Genomic DNA, 25,905 nt, shown 5'->3' with positions numbered 1-25,905 from the left:
CAATATCTGTGCATTCACTGTGGTACTTATACAATAATTTTGTAGCACTTCTTGCCTCTAAAAGAGTTCCACTTACTGTTGTGTTGGAAGTTTCACTTCTGCTCAAGCCTCCAATCAAATCACTGTTTTCTTTGCAACCTGTGGCTTGATCATCAATGTAGCAAAACAGCTGAATGTTTTTATCCATTATGCGCAACAAAAGATAATGCTTGTTATTAGTGGATATTTGCACCTCCACACATATTCTGCAGATTACTTCCACGGACTCCTGCACTAGCTTTCTGATGACGCATCTGAAGTCTTTCAATGCAACTAGAGTTGTACACAAGCGCATCTCGCAGCTGTCCCATACTATTGTGCTATTCCATAATTTCACGGCAGAGCTTTTACAAGTACCCAACCACGAATCACACCTTTTACATTTGACAACGCACCCTTCAGTAAGAACATGTTGCATATGTGAGGTTCTCAGTAACCAAAACTTTGTGCCATAGAAACAGTCATTTTCTTTAGGTTCTAACATGGAACTAAACAATTCATCATGTGACTTCTGTCTGTGACAAAACCACTCACCAGCTGCATCTTCCCAAACCCTCGAAGGCATTGGCAACACACGTTGAAACAAAACTGGAGAGACTGTCAAAACATTGCTACAATTCCTGCATTCAATTTTGTAACTTTCTAATGCACAAATTGTTGGTATAGTATCTGCTTCATCACAAACTATATTGGGATTTTCCAAAGGAACTATTTCTGCTGATATCGAACCAGATGATTTATCAAGTGGTTCAGTCTGAACTCTAAAGGAGAAAGAACGTCCTGCAAACTGCAATCCTGAAATGGTCCCTGGAATCAGTTTACACTCGCTTAATACTATCTTATGATAAATGTGTAAACCTTTAGATGTCCATTTTACATCAACACCTGACCCTTCAACTTCTAACCGAAAAGCACACCCTTCACAAAATGTTTCTGATACACTGACAAATATATTACAGGCTTGTAGCCGTGGCCTGTGTTCAGCTATTACTGAAGTAATTGTCACCATTGTGCAGACTTGCAGTATTACTCACTAGCCGGTGTCTCAACCTTTTCCACCAACCCTGAAACATACCAAAAATTAGAAAAAGAAGAAAAGAGTTAAAGGTTAATAACAAAAGCTGTCAAGCAAATACAGCATAAATTACCCTTTGGTAGACAGAACCTCTTTACATGTGTAAGGGAGTGGAGACAAAGGACACATGCTGCTTTGGAATTAGCCAATCAGCAGCAACGTTTCACACTGCACTGGCATGACAAACTATACAAGCCTGGGTTCGATTAGTGAAATCCTCAAGCAACATGTGCCGTTTGTTGCTTCGATGTGAATTCTCCATAAGCCTCATCAGAATGGGAGGCTTTCAAATACATGCTTTCAAATGTGCAATAATGCACAAAAAATTTACTGTAAAATCTCATAATTCATGTGTCCTCCTGGTTTTGTAAAGTGAATGTCCAAAAACAATTTTTAAGGGCAAATTCCACTGGCAAACTGATTGCACACATTAATTAAGGTATAAATAAACCAATTAACATCTTCAAGGAACATTTACAATTTTTATATTGGGTCGGTATAATATCAGTATCAATAAATTTTCATATCCATGCTGTACCAGCAGTGGCAAAAATTTCATATTGTTCAACCCTACTATACTTTCTTTCATTCATCAATCTGACAAATATGGATTTCACGATTATAAATTGCCAATTTCAATATCTGTTTGGTGGTATTGGTTACAAAGTTTGCATTCTGTTCATTTTAATATTACAGGAAAACCTCGTTAATACGATATTGGTTAATACGAAGTACACTTTAATCCGAAGCCCTTCCCATTCCCCAGCCGATAAGGTATTATTTATAATGTATTTCAGTACAGATAATTTTTAATACGAAGTTGTTTACAAGACCCTTCCGCAAAACTGGTTTCGCTTAATTCGAAGTAGACACCTGCCTAAGTCGACAAGAGAAGATTGAATGTGGAGAGAGCTTGGACGTTATTTTAACTTGATCATGACATGTTTCCTTGTCCTTAGAGCTGCTGACAACTCGAGGGAAGCAGCCCGAAATGCCCGCTGGACATTGATATTCTTTGTCAATGTGCACGGCAGGTCAAGCTCTTTCCCCGCTGAATGCGCCACCTTGGAAATATTCACCAGTGCTAGATGGGAAATGCGAGATAAGATCGCACGAATGTTCCAAAATACAAGATGCGTGGCGCCTGGAAGTCTCACCCATCTGTCTAGCTCTGAGCTCGAGATACAGCAATTTCCCGTGAGCGACCAACTTTTGGCCTTGTAGCCGACAACTTCCGGTAACCACTTTCATTAAAAGCGTGTTCTTTGTGCCCTGTAGAACTTCATAAAAAAAAAAGGAAACTGTTACAGATAATCAAAGCCGCATAGGCCAACTAAAAATCGTCAACCCGCTTAATGCGTTGTCATCTAGGTATCCCGCAAAAGTTGACGTCGATCTTACGTATGTTGCAACTCCAGTTTCGTGCTTTATACATTACCCAACTGTGCGGGTCATAAAATTTGCGAAAACAGTGTTTTGTTGTCTGAGTGACTTCTCCCCTTTATCTATCAGCAAACGGGGGGGGGGGGGGGGGGCAAGATTTTCTTGCTCATGTGCTCCTTTCCTTTGGCGTCTAAAGAAAAGCAAACAGTTCTGAATACCTTCTTCAAAACGAACAAAAACCGTATGATAAGTAAAAGAAAAGTGACCCCCTTCCTTCTCCTACAACAGCTCATTATCCGCCACTGGTGTGCATGGTAATGTGATAATTGCAGAATTCAGGTCCCTCTTTCTTGTTTGAATGCAGCTGTCTGGATAGGAAATATTGCCCGTATTATTGTCTGTTGCATGGTAAAAGGTAATGCAAGGATCATTTTTTTTTTTTCACACTGCTGATAAAAGTTCGGTCTTCGACAACTGCCGATAACTGCAATGACACATCCAGTGCGAAGGAATAAGCGCCATTGTTTTGAATCTCGCAAAGCCCTATAATACCCGCTTTTCTTCAGAACCATTAGCATGCTGCTGTTAAAAAAAAAACATAAAAAAAAAAAACTGCAATGCTCAATGTGGGAATACGAGAGGAAAAGTTTTGGCGGGGCGAGTGTTTGACCTCCTAAAACCTACAATAAATTGACGATTAATCTGAAAATACGCAAGTTTCGTAAAGCTTGTTTTTAGTTCATTTTATGCTGATGAGCTAAGCGGGACTAAATATACAGTTTAAAGTGGGATCCAAACCAGAGTGATTATCGAGTGCGGCACTGTTTAATGTGTCCTAGGATACACATTCGGTGCAAACAGATCGCAAGTTGTGTGTTTACTTTTTCAGAGAGGATTACAATGCAAGTTGAGGAAGAGTTTGAACTGATCCCTGCAAAGGGGGGGAATATGAAGTTAACTGAAGCAAAGAATACCTGACTTTTTTACGATGTGTTTTAGACAGCCGAACCAGAACAGCCCCGATTTTTTTGTTTTGTTTTGTGCCAGGGAAAGGTTGTGTTCCCTCCCAAGAATCTTCTCTTACCAGTTAATCCTGTAACGGACAATGTTCTGGTGAACGCACATAAAATCCAATATTCATTCTGTCCGATTATCTCCCATCTCTTGCTCGCGCCAGTCAAGATTCTTCCGAGTTTCACTTCTTGCAATAAACGAGATTGTTTTTCTTTTCGTAGGTCTCCGTGCAAACGGGTTTCTTATGAACTAAAATTGTTAAGAATTTCGTGCAAGAGCAACGACTTTGCACAATTAAAAGAAAATGCCGTTTTTTAAAAGAATTTTTGCCACAACATGCATCCCGTGCATAACTGGTTGTATAACTACGCAGGATAAATGGTGTTAACCGTCTCCTTGGAATCTTTGTGTCCGCATTAAGCTCCGTGTTCTCATTTTGTGTAACATTTTTTTACACTTTCTTTAAAACGTACAATATTATTATATAGTACATATAAAGCTTATTTTCTGAGCTACCACCAAGTATAAAACATCCTTTGTGGGGGTAATTTATACTCTACTTTATTTACACCTGAAAACAGGCGCCATCTTGAAAAGTTTGGATAACTCGAAGTCGTTTAATACGAAGTTGACATTTTTTGGTCCCTTGAACTTCATATTAACGAGGTTTTCCTGTAAATGGAATCTTAGAAGCATTTATAACACATCTAGCAGTCTACGACATAAAAGAAGCAAATAAACATCCTTATGATAGGAATAAGCAATTGTATATATTCTGAGTATGATGGAAAAATACTTTTTTTCTAAGACTACTTCAGTACCAGAAACACCATGATATTATACTTTCACTTTTAATGTAATTCACAACTTAAGTTAGTATAAATACGGAGAAACTAGTACTTACTTTTATCCACGAAGCTGTTTTTTCTTTTTCGAATAATTTCAGTGGCCACTGCCACCATCCTCCTTGAAACTTGCTGTACTGTTGATTGGCGTGCACCTTTTGTTTGTAGTTCTCTGGCTGCTGCTAGGTGCGCTGTTGTTAACTGTGCGTCTCGGTCTGTGTCATCTGCTATTTCCGGGCGACAACTGTTGTAGTAGGGGAATCCAAGTGTGGTGCGCTTGCCCGCTATCGATGTTTAGCTCGTGCGGAAAGTGCATTATGGCGTGCGTTTCCTTGATGTTGGTGTCTACGAGCGTGTGGGCAGTGTGTTTGACTTGAACCTTTTGAATTTTGTGGCTATTGTATTTGATATGTTTAGCACGACCAGTAGTGGGTTGGGCTTTTTTTGCATCTGCTAGGTGCTGTAGGATTCTTTCATTGAGAGATCTGATGGACCTGCTGATGTAATGTGCCTTGCATTCACACTCTGCATCGTATGCACCTGGGTTATCAAGGGGGGAGAGGAAGTACAGTTTGTGTTTGTTCAGTTTACGAGTATCAGCTATTTTGGAATTGGGTTTGTGCACTACTTTGATGCCATATGGGAGAAGGACTTTGGATATGCAGTTGGAAGTGGTGGGATAGTAGGGGAAGGCAAACCATTTATATTGGCTGCTGGAGGTTGATTGTGGTTGGTTAGGGTGCGTGACCTGTATTTCCACTTTACTGCACCAAGTGGAAATTTGTGCTTCAGTGAAGCCATGTTTCAGGGCTATTTCAGTGATGGTGGCTATCTCCTCTCGTAGATCCTCTTCTCATAGTGCATCAAGCACTTCCCGCACAAGCTAAACATCGATAGCGGACAAGCACACCACACTTGGATTCCCCTACTACAACAGTTATTGCCTGGAAATAGCAGACGACACAGACCGAGACGCACAGTTAACAACAGCGCACCTAGCGGCAGCCAGAGAACTACAAACAAAAGATTCACGCCAAGCAACAGTACAGAAAGTTCCAACGAGGATGGTGGCAGTGGCCACTGAAATTAATCGAAAAAGAAAAAAACAGCTTTGCGGATAAAAGTGAGTACTAGTTTCTCCGTATTTATATACTACTGCGGCTCTCTTTTTCCCTATTATGAATTGAGTTAGTATGATCATACTAATGTGGAACCCCAATTTTACATTATCCCCCGCATTATACATTTATTTTTCATGGTCCTAATAGAATAAAACTATAAATTTTACCTCGATTTTACATTTTTCTGCATTTTAAGTTTCACCTTGGTGCCCTGAAAAATGTACAATTCAGGTTCCACTGTATTATGTTTCTTTTACACAATATACAATTATATAAGCAGGTACTATTGAGGGTCCTTTCTCTTACTCTCTCTCTCGAGCATTTTACTACTAGAGTATTAGAATATGAGTTTTCCCCACAGTGCAGTTTTGATTCATAAAACATTTATGGGGAATATCAAATCCTGAGTAGTATTCAATTTCCGAATACAAGTTTCATTATAACTTACCTAGCTTTTTATACTCCTGTAATAGTCCTTCACTTTCTTTTATCACAAAAGGAATTGTTATCTTCTGATAGTAATTGGGCATTAATTCAATGTTGTCTATTATTGTGCACAGCATATGGGACTTCTCTGTGAAAATACCTATAAAAGAAATAATTACTCAAATGTATTATTTATTATTACCCAAATGCATTATTTATTTTACCTATAGTTATACGTAAACATATCATAGAATAATAAGCACTTAAAATACATGGAAATATCACAGATCCAAATTATTATTAATAGAGATATTCATGTTTTATTCTTGACGCAATATGAAATAACAAATTGTAATATTCATTTTTCATGTTTTTTGAAAGGCGTGAGGTAAGTTTTCCTGCCATGTTATGCTATGAAATGACGCAAAATAATCTGCAAAATGTGAAATAAACTTTGATAACTACATAAATGTGCTACTGGAAAAAAAAATTATATATTAATAGGTATAATTTTCATAATAATGGATAATAATTATACACTGGATCTACCATTGCAAATTCTAGAAAATTCTTATTGTCAAATGTGAATGGTTTGAAGTGCTTTGAAGCTGTGGGTGGGTAGTCATTAAGCAATGATAATTTGATAATATTTGCAATATAGCTTACCTGGTGCATTGTAGCCGAGATTAGTGAAATGCACATGAAAATGATAGTAGGATGGTTGATAATGGACATACATACGAAGTTTGTTCTTTGGCAACTGGTATTTTTCTTCTATTGCTCTCTGAAACAATAAAAATGAGATATCAGTTTCTAGCATACATACAAAAAGTACATAATAAATGTACCTAATACATTTTTACTTATGGCACGTATGAATGTACGTTCCTCCATATTCCTGTGTGTGGTGTGACTTATATCCATTTATTGTGGCTTCTAGATATTCTGGCAGCTTACCAACTGGGTCAACACATACACTTGAAAGCTCATCTTATCTTGAAATAACATGTAAATTTCCTTACAAATAAGAAATACAATTTTATTAAAGTGTATTTGAAACACCTATATCACTTTGCGTGGCATCATCATTGTTCACAATTAAATCACACCAGTACTTTTCAAATCAAAACAGAAATAAGCAGCTATTTTCATTGCAATGATGAGGATGAGTTGTTGCTTTAAGTCACTTTATGCACAGTAAGGCTAATCAGGACTGGACCTACAGTTTAAAGTGGGATCCGAACCACTATTTGCCTCCACCGGGAATCAAACCCGGGACCCCTTGATTACAAGGGTATGACACTACCACTGTGCCATAGAAGAGGCTCGCAATGATGAGGATGAGTAAAATAAATAGATGAAGGGACACTCACAATGAACACCCATTCCCAAGCATGGACTCAAACCCAGAAACTTCAGTGACAAGACCGAAAGTTCACTACCAAGCCGGTTCCATAGGGTAGCCGACTATCAAGTTTTGAAGCCAATTGGGACTGGACCTACAGTTTTAAGTGGGATCTGAACCACTATGTATCTCCACCGGTACCCCTGGATTATAAGTAGACCTCGGATTTTAGGTTTTTAACCTATTTTTTCCTTTACAGGTATGTAAGAAATAATAAGTTATGTTAGAGTTTCGTTAAAAATGCAACAACTGATGAAGTTTTATAGTGCCTAAAAAAACTATTTTGCTTGTTAGAAACTATTTTAGGTTTATGCACCTAATTAAAGCCTTTTTTAGGTGTTTATATATAGTTTAAAAGTTTTAACAATTTTTATGTCACACAAAGGCATTTGCTTTGTTTGGTCATGAAAAAATTTAATGACGAACGTACCTAGTCATATCATAAATTCTGTTACAAAGTTAATAATGAACTACAGGCACAGTGAGCAAGCTAATGTATTAATATTTCGATGTTACAAAGATATAGGTCTTGCCAACACAGAGCACCAATCACTGTTCAAAATTGCCAACTCTGGCCTTCACACAAGCCCCAAGTCTCTGATGCCAGTCATCGATCGCAGCATGCACGGTCTCGAGGGGAAAGTCCACCACTGTCTTCACAAGAGAATGCTTGAGACTCGCAAGGTTTGGATGCCTCTTCCTACACACCATGCTCTCCAAAATGGACCACAACCTGTAGTTCAATGGGCTGAGGTCGGGGCTGCTGGAGGGCCAATCAGTTGGAGCAATGAAATCAGGAACATTCCTCTGAAGCCACTCCTGTGTGGTCTTTGCCTTGTGGGCCGGTGCTGAGTCCTGCTGGAAGCTCCACGGCTCATTGTTGAACATGGTGTGGGTCAATGATTTCACAAGTGGTCCAACACTGTTGCTTGGTACACTTTTGCAGAGGTCTTCACACCATGTTCACAGAAGTGGAGGTCAGTTGTGCAATCGTACGGAACCCCCCCCCCCCCCACCAAACCATCACTGAGGCGGGAGGCGTGGCGTGTTTTCACGAGCTTTCTGGGATGTCGAGGCATAAACACGGTCGTTTTGACTATTGTAAGACTCTTCAACCGTGAAGATTTTTTCGTTCATGAAAAGGGTCCTCCTGTGGCCACCATTTGCGTAACGTTGAAGGAGTCTCTTTGTTTTCTGCTCCCTCTGGACCTTAAGCCGTGGAGTGAGGAAGTGACCAGTACTTCGCCAATAGCACGTAGCCCTAGGTCACTTCCGAGCACACACGACATCGACATTTTCAAAATGTTCAGCTCTCGAGCCATCACTGCTTGTTTCCTGACAGGATTTCGTCGAATCTGTGCCACCACTGCTTTCACGAGCTTCTGGCTCCTCACGCTGAGAGGTCTACTTTTTTTGGGACGGTCCTCAATTGTCCCTGTCTCACAGTATCTGTTGATGGTCCGATGCACGAACATCCTGCTGATATTCAGCTTTTTCAGGGTGTTAAAAATGTCCGATGGTGATTTGAAAACTTTGTGCAGTGCGATTACTGCCACACGGTTCTCGTATACACCCCACTCCATTTGACTCACAGTGAAATTTACCTTTCCGCTACCACAGCCAAACACACACCGATACTGGTTGATGTTTGATCCAACATTGCAGGGTTACCTTGCCAACCAGTGTTGTCATCCCTGTCTAAACTTTGTAACAGAATTTATGATATGACTACGTACTCTCTGTCGATTTCCCTTCCTCCAAGTTCATGGTGATTTTTCAAAGCTCTAAATAAAGCAAAATGTCTGGTGCCACTGTTACCTGTACAATCTAAAGTTGTCTGATCTGTGTGGTCTTGCCCACTTTCGAGTCACTTCGGTGCGCTGTTGCACTCACACCTTGTAAACTAACATTTCCACATTGAAGGTTTCACCACTGACTGTTTTTGTTGAAAGATTATTTTCAGCACATAAGATGATCCTCACAGACAAAATTGCGGAGTTTGACTATGGATAACATAAAAAGATTGTTGCCAAACTATACGGCGAAGAGTGGATTTTAGTAGCAAATTTCCAATGGTAAGTTCTGCCATCGGTAGGCTAAGGCAACGCACGTAACGTTATGCAAGATAGTGCATATTTCAGGATATAGGTGTCCCATTTTCATTGCCGATGACTATACCTAATAAGCATTTTTCAGGAATTTTGAACTATTTGAAGCTTTTTTTAATCTACTTCAGGATTTTTCGAGCCTAACTTAATATTTTTAGGACCTATTTTAGGATTTTTACAACCTATTTTAAGGTTTTTCGACCCTTAGGATTTTTAGAGCATATTTGAGGAACCTAAAAGCAAATTTTTTAGAACCTAAAAATCCGAGATCTAATTATAAGGCACCTGACTGTCGAGTAAGAGACCTAGGTGTGGTTCACAAACAGCAAATTTTCCCTGTCCATGTACATGAATAAGCTACTCTGGGGCTTACCCAACCTCTTATTGATAACTCAAGCAATCCTGGGGTTTAAGGTAGCTGAAACATGGTACTGATAACATTATTTCCATGACAATGGTTAAGAGTATGTTGATCCATACCCACCCTACCCCTTATGGACCTTCATAGCACAGATGTCAGATTTACATTTTTATGTTGCTTTTGAATACTCATAAAATTCTCTCAATTGACTATATACCCCTTCTTCAGTGTTACGAAAATTGAAGTTGCAATATTATATTTTTTCAGATTCTTAACAATTTACAATAATATTTAGCCATGTGTGTACTTGGTGACAGGCTTTCAGTATCCCACAGTCCCTGTTGTGTAATGCTCTAACTCATATTTAGTTTATAGGCATGCCAAATAACATTAATTGCTTTCCTACAATCTTTGCATGAAGTATATTTTGGAAGCACTTAAGAAAAAGTGCAAAAAAAAAAGTATTCTTACCGTTCCTTTTTGTTTGATATTCTTCAATAATGGCAAATGATCACCAGTCAAATCACGCAGGGACCTGATTCCCTTTTTGTGTACTACTGCCACAAGGTATAAATTTTCAATTTGTTTCACATCCCACTTCAAATCAGGAAGCAAGATAAAACCTACTTCTGGGTCGGGATCCTCAAATACGATGCGGTCTGCTTCTGACTTATGCTCCAAAATATTATTAACCCACTAGAAGAAAAATAAAATTACATTAAATTTCTTTGATTATGCAAGTTATTTCGCAAAATATAAACATGAAAAGCCTTCATAATTTACACATCAAGAACTTTTCTAAAGTACAATTTTTTTCCCTCCAATGTAACAGACTGATGATGCAAAAAAAAGATATGAAACTAAACAGACAAAAATTAAAAATCAGGTTGACAATTTTGTATCTACTAGGATTTCAACAGGGGGCATAATCTTGCCATTTTGTGCTAGTATAAGATTTGAAACTCTGGGTGGTTGAACATTTTTCACTTGTGCATCTATCACTGTATAGAGCAGGGGTGTAGTGGTGCCAGGGTGCCGCTCCGGTACTTTTTTTTAACCCCTGGAATCGCCCTGGTTCTTTATTTTTGTAACAACTATTTTTTCCTTTAAAAGTCTATCTTAAAATATATGTAGGCCTATATCAGAAACGTATTAACTGATATAATAAAATACATCTCCTCTGTTATGATTCTAAGAGGCCAGTAAAGCAACCGTTATTTAGGCGAAAGAATCAATCAGCTGGCTGCATTGTGTCGACAATGGAAGTTAAGACCGATGCCGCCAGCATTTTCACTCTCAACAATGGATTTTAGTTGCGATAAGGCGGTGAAGCATAAACAAGGGAGAATTTGTGGCTGACTCTCACTTGCGTCTGTTCTTTTGTTTTTAGCATTTGCATTGTGAGTTTCGAGGTGATTAAAACATTTTTTCGGTTGCGCTCTGATTTTCTATTCAAAATGAAAAGAAGGTGTGAGAACAAGGTTACAAATTATTTCCAAAAAGTACAAAAAACAGAAAATAAAACTGTGAGTGACAATGGTAGTGATTCTGAGTACTGGATGTACATAGTGTTAATCCTTCGCCGAGTGTATCACACGTAACACCAACAACAACAACCTCTGAAAAGGAAACAACAGCGACATTCCAACATGAAGCCAATACAGGTAATGTTTCATGTTCTGATTTCTCTCTAAATGGTCTGAGCAACAGTGGTTGGCAAAAGCATACATGGTTGATAGCAAGAAATGGGTGTTTAGGGTGTGATGATTGTTGCTCCGTAGGTTATTTAGGGCCTGATAAAAGTCAGGGATTATCATTAAGTAAGGAATGAGTTAAGTGTAAAGTTTCATTTAATGGCACAAATAAAGAACAACAGTTGAAGTCTTTAAGAACCAAAATTTCGGCCCACCAGCTATCTCTAGCACATCAGAAGGTAACACAAATTCTTGTTGCATCTAAAAAATAGAAATTTGAAAATGCTACTTTAAAACAAGAGCAGCATTTGATTGATGCGACAAAAAATCTTCAATACTTCATACTATTTAGCTAAGAAGGATCGACTATTCGGTGATCATGAGGATCTAATCAATTTGCAAGGAAAAACTGTCTTGATGTGGGGTTAGCTCTTCATTCTTGTTATAGTAGTACCGAAATAATTAAACACATATCATCCGAAATGAAGAAAAGGTTAACATTGAAGTTAAGTTCCAAAGACAATAAATTTTCTCTCCTATTAGACGAATCAACAACTCTCGGCAGGGAATCAGTTTTAATCCTGTACATTAATACCGCCTAAATGGTAAAGACGAAATAGTTTTTCTAGATTTAGTAACTCTCAGTGATCAAAAAGCAAACACAATAGCCAATGAAATTTTAAATTGTGTGTATTCTTCTGGGTTAACAGACACATTTCTTTGGAAAAATCTCATTTGCATTGCTTGTGATGGAGCAAACACAATAGCCAATGAAATTTTAAATTGTCTGTATTCTTATGGGTACATTGTATGCTTTATTCAATCAATAACCAAAACAAATGAATGAACTGAAAAGAGTTGCAGCTTCTGTAAGTGTACAATTACACAAAATTGGCAGTGTTAGATTTGCGGTGGATTTCAAGTAGCTTTAGATCAGTTTCTACAGTATGGAATGCGTATGTAGCATTGGTGACTTTTTTGAAACTACTGCCAATGATGGTGCTAGATCACTGAATGAAAGAAATAAATTACATGGTATGTTATTATGCATGGAATCAATATAGTTCTTAAAGGATCTAGCTTTGATGTATGATGTATTGGAAGAGTTGGCCAATTTGTCTTTGCATCTGCAGGAGAGAAAAGTACTGTAATCGGCGCTGATAAATTAATCAGAAGAAGTATCAGAATTATTGAAACGTTTAAACAAAACCCAGGACAAAAAGAAAAAGATGTAATGAAAGCTTCAGAGAGCATGACTTACTCAGGACTTTGCTTAAAAAGTAACAAGAAAATAGTTTGCATAAAGAGACTGCAGTTCCTTACAAGTATTGTCAACAATCTCAATGCCCGTTGTTTCACCAATGATGCTTCATGTCGTATCAACACAGAGTGCTGAAAAAGAATGTGAATTGTATAATAAACTGCTGGTGGATTTTGAAGTTCTAAATCCTGACATGTGGCCGGAAGACTGTGAAAATAATCTGAGGTAAGGCGAAGAGAGTGTAATGAGAATGTGTTCACAATTTCGTCTTCCTAATGCAAGGACAATAGTAAATGGTTTCCGGAAATACTTAGACGAAGGGGGAAAGAAAGTTCCGAACACCCTGCTTCCCTTAACAAGTGCAGTTCAGTCAATACCATGCAGCACAGCTGAGTGTGAATGTGGGTTCAGTGCAATGAACATAATTGTAAATAAACTCAGAACAAAACTACTGATACAGAATGTTTCGTGTGCGATGTTTATAAAACTCAATGGACCACCTCTTTCTAAATTGAACGCCCACCTCTACATTACTTCTTGGTTAAAGCATCACCCTGCAGCTAATGACATCAGAACTCGACAGTGTGAGGAGGAGGAGAGGGTAATATGGAATTTTGTTACAGTTTCTGAAAAGTGCACTGAAAGCGATTATTTTTACAATAATATGTTTATTAAATAAGAAAATATGAGGTTTACATTTAAAGCTTTAAATATATTGTTCTTATTTTTCGCTGCTACAATTATTACCTTAACCTTTGATTTATCCTCTATTTCGTAGTTTATTTAATTATGAATATGCAAGTTGCATATCAAAATGTTCTTGTATTTTTATAAACCAAATTGGAATTCGGCATTTGCTGCATTATGGGAGAAATTGGAAGGTTACGATAATATTTATTCAATTTATGAAATACTGTGCTCTGAATATGTCTCGAAACAGGCACGTTAGTGACACGAAGATGTCTATAATGAGAAAACACCGAAGGGACCGCCCTGGTACTATTTATTTTACCACTACACCGCAGGTATAGAGGTATGCAAATGAGGTATGAGATTCCAATGTATCGAAAACTTCTAATTCAATTCAATTGAACGGTACATTATATTTAATTTAATGTGCGGAGTTTACATTTGCCATTTTGCATACTCAGACCAGAAATACATCAACAAACACAAGTCACAAATGTTACGGGATGTATCAATCTACGAAAAATTGTTAATTGTATAAGAATTTCAAGATATCTCATCTTGCAATAATCTTCTGTATGTGGTGCTAGCAAAGCAAACGAATTGAGAGAATTCAGTTTTATTTTCCATGCAGCTTTCTTCTTTTCCTTCCTCGATAAAAATAAAAGATAAACTGCAAAAAACTTGTCTCGGGGCATTAATAAATATTTATAAATTCAATGAGATTTGGATTAATAAAAGTCTACGGGGAAAAAATCAAGCAGAATTCACACATAAATTCAGAAGCCAATAATTCACGCATAATTCCCGGAATTCAAGGAATTCCCGGTGAGTAGCCACCCTGATCTAGTTTGCTGCACTTTATTACATTAGGTGTAGTGTAAGTGTATCTCGAGTGTCAGGCTGGTGGAAGAAAACTGCGTTCAACCAAGTAGATGCTGCATGCAAGAAGTGGTGTTCAAGTTCAGAAGAATCAACAAATGCCTATCTACTGCTTTGAAAGTTTATTTGATTAGTTAGTGAGCACCACATGCCCATACACCACTCTGGACACTGGTCCAGAATGTAGTGCAAATGGTGCACACACATGACAGCAAATCAACGTAACAGATGACTGTGTTGCACTTTATAATCAACTAGCCACGTGAGAGCAAAGAGAGTCGAAAAGTGCTGCATACTTGATGGAGTTAATGAAGTCAAGTCCCGTACCATGGCAGTGGTCTAAGGTGCTATCCTTTAGGTTCTGGCTACAGGACATGCAAAGGTTCGAGTCTGTTGGGGGAGGGGGGGGGGGGCATAATTTTTCTCTTAATATTTTGGCCTGTGTATGGGACCAGTGGCCACCCGCATTAGTGAGGAAATTGGGGAGCTACGAATGAGTAGTGTAACCCTGTCACGGAAATCTACAACAACTGGGGGTTTGTCATGCTGACCACACGTCACCCCCTAACTTGTTGGATAATCTCCCACCTCGGCAGGTGGGAGTGAAGCTGGTAGTGGGTAGGTAGGCCCTGACCCTCTCGGGCTGTTGCACCTCGGGTTGTATTAATGAAGGACAATGAGAATGTTGGTACTGCATACAAAAGCGGGGACTTCCATTTAACCTCCTCCACGATGGTCAAGCATAGAGAGTACTAGATAAACTCTTATCATTCATCTTCAGGAAAGTGATGTACAATAAGAAAATACAAATCTGTTTCCTCAAACAAGGTACCAAAGAGTGAATAAACTGTCAAGTTGCCACACTCTTACCTGTGTGCTAAATTTTCCTTTCTCAATGAATGGGAGAGTAATCGATTTATACAATTCTGCAGTTTCCTCAATTAAGTACACTGACTGTGCTTGATACTTCTGGATATGCTTCTCTGTTGCAGGGTATACAATTGTAGCATTTATATCTGAAAGAGATTTTTCATAACTTTAAAACACATGAAGAATGTTTTGATGTCTTGCTAAGATAATATTAAGAATTATAAGTTTGATAAGCATCACTGTCAGCAAATACCAAAAAAGTAATGAACTACACAATAGACTGCATCTCAAATAAAATAATATACGTAAAATAAAAGTTTTAGTCACAACTTTCTCAAATAAATTAATGCAAATGCTATTAATAAAATTAGTACAATAAATAAGGTTATATTACCATTTGACTCTTCAAATTCTTTTATACTATAAAAAGTTTTCATTATCCATTTCTTCAAAGATTTACGAAAACTAGTTAAACTCGCTGACCTTAACTCATGAGGTAATTTGTTACATAATTTATTATCAGAATGCTTACAGCAATTTGGAGATTTACATAATCTATGAAATTCATTATCATGTGTCCTAGTATTATACTTATGTACAGTATTACGCTCTGTATATTCTATTTTCTTTGCCAGCAAACAAAATTATTCTTATTTATTGTGAGCAAAATAGAATACACAAAAGTGGTAGAAATATAAGTGACGGGCTGTAAGAAAGACATTTCAGAGTTGATGAAGAACCTTGTGACTTGTTTGAAACTATGATATTGTTACTCACATTATTGGACCTACATGTCATAATTGTTCTAAAATAAATGTGTGCTTCCTAGCATCAGGACTAGACAGACAAAATCAACAAGCAAATCAAAGTACCTACCATTCCTACGTAATCAGTCTGAATGATACATGTTGCATGTCACTGAGGGACTAAATAAAAAATTAAACATCGGAGAAATTAATTTCTTTAGCAGCAGTTGTAAGAATATGTAAATTCCAGTATAATACATTAGTCACTGATGAACAAATTGGTCAAATATAAACAAAACAATACACTGGGAATCATTGCTGCATCACTGGCAACACTGTTGTGAGAGAGAGAGAGAGAGATAGAGAGAGCGAGAGAGAGAGAGAGAGAGAGAGAGAGAGAGAGAGAGAGAGAGAGAGAGAGAGAGAGAGAGAGAGAGCGAGTAAGTGTGTAAAATAATTATTTTGGGAGCGAATGCAGAATAGAGAGAATCTCCAATTTCGTTAAAATTTGGTATACTAACTAAATTTGGCCTTCTAATCACGAATTTGTTGTTAAAATGGGGGGGTCACATTTGGAAATCGTGAAAAAAGCTGCTGTAAGTTGAGAATTTTTTTTTTTAAAGCTTTATCGCATTGTTTTACGAACAAAATTTTAACTAAGCTTGCCTAACCTAACCTTACTGGAAATGGTTTGTGGGACTACCCGTGCATGTTTCTTGCGGCTACCTGTTCATAATGTACTGATCAGAAGGTCAAACTTAGTTAATCTACCAAATATTAATGAAATTCAAGATACTTTCTTACCCTCACCTTACAGGAAAAAGTTTTGTGGTGATATTAGTTAAATCTTTTTCCAATAAGCACATATTGTAACAAAATATAAGTTTTGTAGCACTAGCTTCCTCACTGCGGAAGATGCCATTTTTCTAGAACGCTTGAACACCATTGCCAAACCTACCTCTAATCAAAGTCCGCATTTCACATGCTCTGTAAGTAACAAAGGAACAGTGTGGCAACGCAGTAGACAGCGCAACGAATGCCAAACGTCACTTGTTCATATCATCAAACATGGTTGCTATGTTTCTGTATGGAAAATGATTACGGTAATGAAGAACGTAATTTTGCAACATATATAGACGTAAGTGTACAATTTTTACATGCGACCCCCAAATCTTAACTCCAGATACGTTACCAGGACTGCATATTTAGTGAGTATAAGAAGTAGGAAAGGAATTGGAGACATTCTCTATATTGTGCATTCATACCTTATCGTGACTATAAGGTCCTGGGTTCGATCCCCGGCTGGTTCAAATCCAGGAACTTTTCTAACGTTGGAAGCGGCCCCGGCACCCACCCAGCGTCGAATGACATGGGTAGCTGGGGAAACCCTGGGGGGTAAAGGTGGTCAGGACGTGATGATGATCACATCACCCCCACTCACGAACGGATGAAGAAAGTGTAGGGTGTTACCCCGACACCCCTATATGCCTTTATGGCATGGTGCTAAGCACAGGAGAGCATTAATGTCTGTTATACTGGAAGAGGGTTTGAAATATATAATGCCATTTAGATAGTTTGGAACACTAAATTGAATGATACAAGTTTTATTGAAAACCTTTGAGTTTAGTCTTGCATTATTTTCTTGTTGGCTATGGTATAGGAGAGCAAGCGCCTTCTCTCATACATATTTTTGTATTAAGGGGAACAGTGACAATTACGCACGAGTCGTGCATTTATTTCAATATCGTCGGAATGGGCACTACTACTAAAAAAAAACTTCACTATACAGGAGAGTATGACTTTCTCTCCATGTTGCATGTGGAAGCGGTTTTTGAAGGTGATTATGAAGCTAGATACGATGTTTGAAAAATATGATCAATAAGTATTTACAGGATCCTATGTATTCCTTATGGGAAATCAACTTCAACTTTAAGTTACCGCTAATCAAATTGGAGTTTCGACTTTTCCTACGACTGAGACATAGTTCAGCGTGTCCTCTTTTCCGTCCATGTACTATTGTCATTGGATGTTTCATATTCCCGAGAGAATGAATAAAATAATGGTCCCATAAGCGTAATGGATTTCTCCTTGCCTCCTACCGCCATCCTGGCAGTGTTGCTAAACCTGATGTGCATAAAAGAGCTAAATGTCACCTTAAATAGAGCTAAAGTTGACTTTCAAGGAGATAGATTAACGAAGGCTGCATAAAGTGCCTCCTAGGCATGGGCGGAGTTTGAGCTTTTGCTTTGGAAGGGGGGCAGACTCTGGGAGAAGCATATGATATTATAATAGGAGATATTCAATAACCCTCAGGTATTGAATATCCCCTAATTTATAAGGGGTCCGGAGGCCTTTCCCCGGAAACAAGAACTTAAAAACACTGGGTTTTAGGCCTTTTAGATTTGAAAATTTTCAATTTCCTCCCTTAAGTAAAAAAATATTAATTAGTATATTGGTTGTCAGTTTTAAAAGAAGCAAAACAGTACTTTAAAAAAGTTACGGTACAATAGTAAACTTCAGAAATTTTAGAAAAATTAAATTAAAAAGTTCTTTTGATGCCTCAGCAGTAACTGTTGACTCAACACAAAGTCATTTTACATTTTTCTTTCTTCAAACTGCACACAGCAATCAAATCGTCTAAGACCCGCTATTGCGGTGCAATTACCGTACATGCCAAACTTCAAGATTTGCGATATGGCTTCATAATAAAAATAATGTAGTAACTGAACTTAATCATGTGTTATATTTTTAGTCTTTTTTAAGTTGGGGGGGCAGGACCCCCCTGGCCCCTCCAGAACTCCGCCTATGCTCCTATGGTAATTTTAGGTGTCAGAGAGGTGGGGCACTGCTATTACCTTTATCTTTAAAGTGATTACAATTTATTCTTAGTTTTCACCGTCTAGATCTGGCGGCATCATCCATCTCAGTAATCCACCGATTGTTGCATGAAATTTAAAATAAATGAATCCCAGATAATAACATTATGTTATCCTTATGTCAGCCACGTCACTATAAAAAAGCAGCTGAGGAGGTAAGAGGGGGTGAGGCGACGCAGCCAATACAATCTCTCATCACGTGTAAAATATATACTCATGGCAAAAGTTGGTCCTTGTGAGCCTGAGCCAGTGATGGCATCATAGTGGGCCAGTTGGCAGGTGCCACAGTTCACAGCCAAACGAGTGCACGAAAGAAGCCAGATTTGGCTCCAAAAGAGCGAAACTGGCTACAGTGCTCAGCAGCTGCTGAAGAGATACGGACCTAGCAGAAATTGTTCCTCTCCTCCTTAAAGATCGTTACTCCTTGCTGTCGAAGGAAAAGGCTGAATGTACTTTGAACCATAAAAGTTCAAATATACATTACTACTTTGATCTAGTCAAAACACCTGTAACTCATTTATTTAGTCTCTTTTAACATTGCTACTTACTTAATCTGCATTGCGGAACATTCTATAAGGTGTAATTATGAATCTCTTGAAAATAATTTCAATTTTTCATATTACGAGTAATTATTGTTGTTCCTTTTTTTCGCTTCCATGACACACAATATGGCGTAAGCGTTCTGGATCATAGTCTTTTTGTCGATTTCGAGTGGGTATGCAGTGTTTCCAATAAAATTAATTTCTACTTACCTCATATGCATAGCGGAACATCTTTCGGTACTATTATAGTATAAGGGAAACACCAATAAATCATATTTTTTACATTGCTAACGTACTATTTTGGAATGCGGAACATTCCCTAGGGTGAAATAATGCATTTCTAACTAAGATAATGTCTATTTCTTACATTTACGAGTACTTACTGTTACTTGTTATTTCAATTCTGTAACACATTATGGAGGGCGATAGCGTACTGGTTCAGGGCACGTTGTGCGAGTGTTTTGTCGATTTATGCAGTGTTGCAACCTCGTTTACCGGAAAATACCTTCTTTTGTGCCGGGATTTGAAATTATGCTAATACGTCGCAAACCATTGACGTTAGCCTCACAAACCATTGACGTTAGCCCCACAAACCATTCATGTTAGCCCCACAAACCATTCACGTTAACCCAAAAAACCATTCACGTTAACCCAAAAAACCATTCACGTTAGCCCAAAAAACCATTTTCCGTAAGGTTAGGTTAGGCACCCATAGTTAAAAAAATTTTTAAAAAATTAAAAATACTTGACATGTCATGTTCTAGTGAAAACACGGCGAAGGCTGAAACACTGACTATGGGGTTGCGTCATCTTAACACACAGAACATTGTACTCTCGTGCAGAAAGCAAATGACGGCAGCAGAAACAGCGTGTCGGACAGAGATTTTCGCAGAAAACGACATGTTTTTGCATTAAAATGGATCAAAACTAGATTCACGAACTTCCACAACGCTACAGAAAATGATTTCCGTAAGTACTTTCTCCTGTAAATTTGAAGAAATCAGTTGCCCTTATACTATAATGTTACCCATTTTTCAACTAGGGGTTATTTTTTTTCAATGAAAAAAGCGTTATTTTTAACATTATAAATATTTATTGGTCGTCGCTAATTGGCGGCCAAATTTTGACTCACGTTGTCTATCGTCAGCTGATATGCAGTGTTTCCAAACTTATGAACCAATAAATGCTGCACAAACTTTTCACAAAAGGTTTTTAAGCAAAAATTGATCCACAACCCATTCATGGAAGGTTAGGTTAGGCAAACATAGAAAATTGAATTGGAAAAAAAAAACCGCTCACACATCATCTTGTAAAACTACCGCGTGGTTGTTTACACTAACACACTGAAGGTTATGTTAGGTTAGGCAAACAGAAAATTAAATTGGAAAAAAAAAATCCCGCTCACACGTCGTCATCTAAAACTACCGCGTGGTTGCTACACTGACAGGGGGTTACGTAATCGAACGCACGGAACATTTGATTCACGTAGTCGACGGTAATGGTGGCACGAGCTATCATGCAACAGAGATACATGAATGTCAAAAAATACCTTATTTACAGGCCGAATAACTTGCACAATTCGAAAAAACACATTTCCCAGCTTCAGTCTCTCCACAAGAACTAAATTCCGTAAGTACTTTCTCGTCTTTTCTCCTGTAAATTTCAAGAAATTTGTTTCCGCTATATCTAATCGTTACCAGTATGTCAAATATGAAGAAAATCGGAGAGGGGTCCGGTCATCTTAAGTCATACCCTATTGATTGCATAGTGGTTAACATTACGGCCTCACTTTTGATCGAAACATTATTATTTTTTACGTCGCTTTCTTCCATTCGATGAGGATGAGTGATGACATGATGAAGTATAGAATAGAATACTTTATTAGTCATTAGACAACATGATTGCAATAGACTTCGTCATAATAAGTATATAAATACTAATATAAAAAATTACAAAAGAAAAGAAAATTAAAAATACATATTAAAATATTACACATTCAACAATACAGTTTGCAAATTAAACTACATGTTTTATTACAGCGAAAGCAATTGGAAAATAGTACTCTATTTTGATTACAATACAAGTCATGTACAAAAACCCATTTTACAGCTCTGCGATGCATTATGAGTAGACATTTACATTTTACAGGCCCTGATGGAAGTGTTCTTCAAATTCCGTGACACTATATATACAATATCGTACTAATATATTATTAATGTGTTTATAAAACTGCTTGTTTTCTAAATTACGTATAGAAGCTGGTAGCAAATTGAATAATCTCATTCCATTATGTTTAAAATTTTGTTGAGTCTTGCATAGTCTAGCGTATGGCATTTCTATATTCAGATTGTCCCTTGTATTATAGTCATGTACATTAGAACGCAACCTAAAACTGGGGAGGTTTTCCTTTATGTACTTAAACTATGATAAATATTTATAGAGGGCACTGTCATAATACGGTATTCCTTAAAGAATTCCCTACATGACTCCATATCCTGTACTCCTTTAATACAACGTATAGCCTTCTTTTGCCATTTAAAGACTTCCTTTGCACCTGTAGAGTTTCCCCATAGTAAATTTCCATACAGTAAGTGTGAGTGGAAAAGAGTGTAGTACACAGAGATCATCATTTCCTCACTTACAGACCTTTTTAATTTCTGCAATACATATAAGACACGGGCAAGTTTCTTACATAGTTCCTGGGTATGAATTGACCAATTTAATTTTGTATCTAAATATATGCCAAGCAATTTTACATAATCCTGATTATTTAAGCGCATGGTGGGTTATTTAAGTAGAATAAGTGAGTTTCTGTTTTTGTCGTATTTAACACCAAGCTATTTGTTTTAAACCATAAAGAGGAAGCATTTAACATTTCTTTATTTTTGATACTAAGGTTAAGAATACTATGATCATTTGTAATAAAGGTAGTGTCATCAGCATAGATAACTGTTTTATACGGTAGGCAATTAGGTAGGTCATTCATATAAACTAAAAACAAAAATGGACCTAATACTGATCCTTGGGGGACACCAGACAAAACGTCTAGCTCATCAGATTTCTTATTATTAAATTTTACTATCTGTCGTCGATTAGTGAGATAAGACTTAAGAAGGGATAGTTCAATACCCTTTATTCCTTAATACTGTAGTTTTTTAAGCAAGATTTCATGCGCAACTGTATCAAATGCCTTACTTAAATCTATCAAAGTAGTACATGTATATGAGCCAGACTCGAAACCATTGATTATCTCATTTACGACCGTCTCTACCGCATTAATAGTAGATAGCCCCGATCGGAATCCAAAGTGGGCTACATTAATAAGTGAATTCTGTCCAAAATAAGGGGTCAATTGCTCAGAAAGAATATATTAACCACTCTGCCACGGATGTCGGCATACGACCTTACAATCAAAGGTTCCCGGTGGCGACACATTTCAGTAGTTCAGATCGTACTTTCAGTTTCAATTGTAGGTGCAGTAATGATTAGCAAAATGCCACGCACTCTGCACTGTAATTTTCCTAAGAACAAACCGGACAATAACGAATCATACTTACTATTAAACTCCGGGCTGCAACGACAATCGTAGCGTCCATAAATGTCGTTGTGAAACTTCTGGACTAACGAGTTCTTGCACGTCAATAGACCCTTTAAAGAATCTTCATTAAATGCTTCCTTTTCCAATAAAACAATTGCTGGTTCGTCACTACCTTCAAAAGTGCCTAGAACACAAATTGTCTTTCTATCGCTACTTTCGTTCAAGGTGCGTGTTAAACGAAATTCAGATAAACTATCAACATGAGCAAGAGTCACTTCTCTCTTCTCATCTTCGCACGGGGTCTCAATTCTTTGTCTTTTTGTCTCTCTCTCCAAATCGTTATTTTCTACTTGATTGTCAGCCATGGTCAGCGTTGCCAGGTCAGATTTTAAAAAATCGGGAGATCGTCCCCTGAAAAATCAGGAGATCTGCTTAAAAAATCAGAAGAACTAATAATAGCGGATTGTCAACGTTCTGGGAGAGGGTAGAGTGGGAAAGCTTTCCACTATCATTATTGAACGTTAATTATTAATTTTAGATGTCAAAAGATAAATTTATTACTTTATGTCAATACAAATTTTATTATGAATTTGCACTTCAAAGGGTACGATAACCCCACCCCCTTAATTGACCTAAGGTAAAGGTACAGTTTCCCCCAACCAGTGGCGTCGATCGGGTGCCAAAACTGAGGGGGGTTCAAGGATTCGGGGATACATATTTTTAAATACTCTACCTGATAACACCTTAGATTGCTTTTATTCAAAACTAGCCAAAGTTACAGGATGTAATTTTTTTAACAATACATTCAAAGCATACTCGCATTAATGGTAAAAGAGGAGGGCTATCATGCCTGAACCCCTGAAATTCCCTCGAATTAAAACTTTTATTTCAATCACGGAAGGTAACCAACCAGTATTAGACAGATTGGTTGATTGATATGGTTTATTTTACTTCGCATCTGCCACATTTGTCTAATCGTAAAGATGTGAAATTGATGAAGGGACACTCACAAAGAGCTCCCATGCCCAGTCCGGGATTCGAACCCGTGACCCAGTATTAGACAGTTCGCAGGTTTTTCTTCAACTTTTTTCCCAGTCACTCCAGACAATGTACATGTTAATTAAAGCAGCTTTATGCATTCGAGGATTGCCTGGTATAAAATCGGGAAAGAGAATTTCTACCGCCACGGTATTGATTGAGTATAAAGGGACATAAGAGCAATTGTAGTAGAAGTTACGCTCAGAAATAGCTTAAAAGAAAACAACGCTCTAAAAACATGAACTATTATTTCTAAGTTAAGAGATGATTAAGAAAAAATAAAACTGCAACGTATAAGTCTGCAACAGCAGTTTACTAAGCCGACCTCCGTGGCTGAGTGGTTAGCACAGAGTCGGTAACGCGTCTGACTACCATGCAAAAGGTCCCGGGTTCGATCCCCGGCCGGTTCAAATCCGGGAATTTTTCTAACGTTGGAAGCGGCCCCGGCTCCCACGCAGCGTCGAATAACATGGGTATCTGGCGGAAACCCTGGGGGGTAAAGGCAGTCAGGGGCGTGATGCTGATCACATCACCCCTACTTACGACCGGATCAAGGAAGTGTGGGGCTGTGGGGCGTTACCGCCACACCCCCTATACGCCTTCATGGCGTGGTGCTAAGCACAAGTTAGCACTTTACCTTCTCTTTACCTATGACATCAAGGATCCCGTCTCGGGATCGAATCTCGGCCTGGGCATGGTTGTCCCTTCATTAATGTCATCATATCATCACTCATCCTCGTCTTCGCGTTTAGCCAAAACCCGAAAGTGGAAGAAATGCGAAGAAAAATAAACCAAATCAATGAATCGACAGTTTACTAAGAGCCCTTATAACCATAAACTTTGGCTGCATTTGTAATGTGGACTTCCTTTTTTATCAGAGTTAAAAACCTGAACCTGTATCTAGCATTTGCTTCCAATAAACACTACCATAAAACTGAATACTTGTGTGGGTGGCAACATTGGTATTTAGTTGTAACCAGTTTCCAGTTGCCTCCCGTTTGACAAAAACCGCACCAGATGTGGAAAGTTAGGACACCCGTTTTGAAGTTCCCAATGCACAAAGGGCTCAAGAAGCCGCGCGTCTTTCCCAATATCATCAAGCCTGGTATGACCATATGACCCTCCACCCCCACATACCTACCTCTCTCTCTCTCTCTGCGGAATATTAATGGGTGCGTTCCGAAAGTCTTAACGAAACGAACGCATTCAACGAAAATAACTGGGCTCGTGAATCTGGTGAAACCAGTTATTTTACAGACTTATGGGACACGCTAGGCGAAAGCGCAGGCGCAGCGTTTTGTTTAGAGAAAGTTTCCTCATGGCGTCAGCGAAAGGGATGTCCTTATGGCAAAAATAAACTCTTATTATGGCCACTGTTACTCATTTTAATCACATTCTAAGAACGGTCAAGGCATACTTATCTTGTGCATGTTGCTTCATATCGCTATCTGTTAAAATTATAATACATTTTCCGAACTAGTGCAGTTTGAATCCATCAGCACGCGCTTTGTCTGCAAGGAGCAGACGATTTTCACGGAACAAACCAGCATCCTGGCCCGTGCGTTTGGTGAATCTCGTTCTTGCACGAAACGCACGGAATGCGACTTTTGGGACAGCATAATGAAACTCACGAAACGCACGGAAGCACTTATGGAACGGCCAGTTACCATAACTCGTTTAACGCGTTAAACTCGTGCGACTTTCGGAACGGGCCCAATGTGTCTTCGCATTCCACCAGCTGAATATGTAAATTTTAAATCAACTTTCGATATTTGTAAATAATTGTTCATTATAAATATTTAAGAAAGCAAAAAATCAGGAGATTTCCACATTTTCTTGAAACTTGTCAGGAGATCAGTAGATCATGCTGAAAATCAGGAAATCTCCTGCGAAATCAGTAGACCTGGCAACACTGGCCATGGTAAAGCAAAGCGACGGCGCACATGGCGCCATTCGAGCAGGAATATAAATGTTGTTGTCCAACACTAAACACC

General features: G+C 38.1%; 1 protein-coding gene across 1 annotated transcript; it reads right to left on the bottom strand.

Annotated features, from left to right (window-relative positions):
- Positions 1-918: 918 nt before the first annotated feature.
- Positions 919-23,238, bottom strand: Dcps (Decapping enzyme, scavenger). The gene is made up of 6 exons (XM_083111337.1): positions 22,893-23,238; positions 15,172-15,317; positions 10,249-10,473; positions 6,570-6,687; positions 5,926-6,063; positions 919-1,103 (listed from the first exon to the last, which is right to left on the bottom strand). The coding sequence occupies exons 1-6, from the start codon at positions 23,236-23,238 to the stop codon at positions 1,066-1,068; spliced, it is 1,011 nt and encodes a 336-aa protein (XP_082967463.1). The 3' UTR covers positions 919-1,065.
- Positions 23,239-25,905: the final 2,667 nt, after the last annotated feature.

This window comes from Lepisma saccharinum, chromosome 25 (assembly GCF_977018435.1).
Source record: "Lepisma saccharinum chromosome 25, izLepSacc3.1, whole genome shotgun sequence".
Lineage (NCBI taxonomy): Eukaryota > Metazoa > Arthropoda > Insecta > Zygentoma > Lepismatidae > Lepisma > Lepisma saccharinum.
This window is presented reverse-complemented; position numbering and strand designations above follow the sequence as displayed.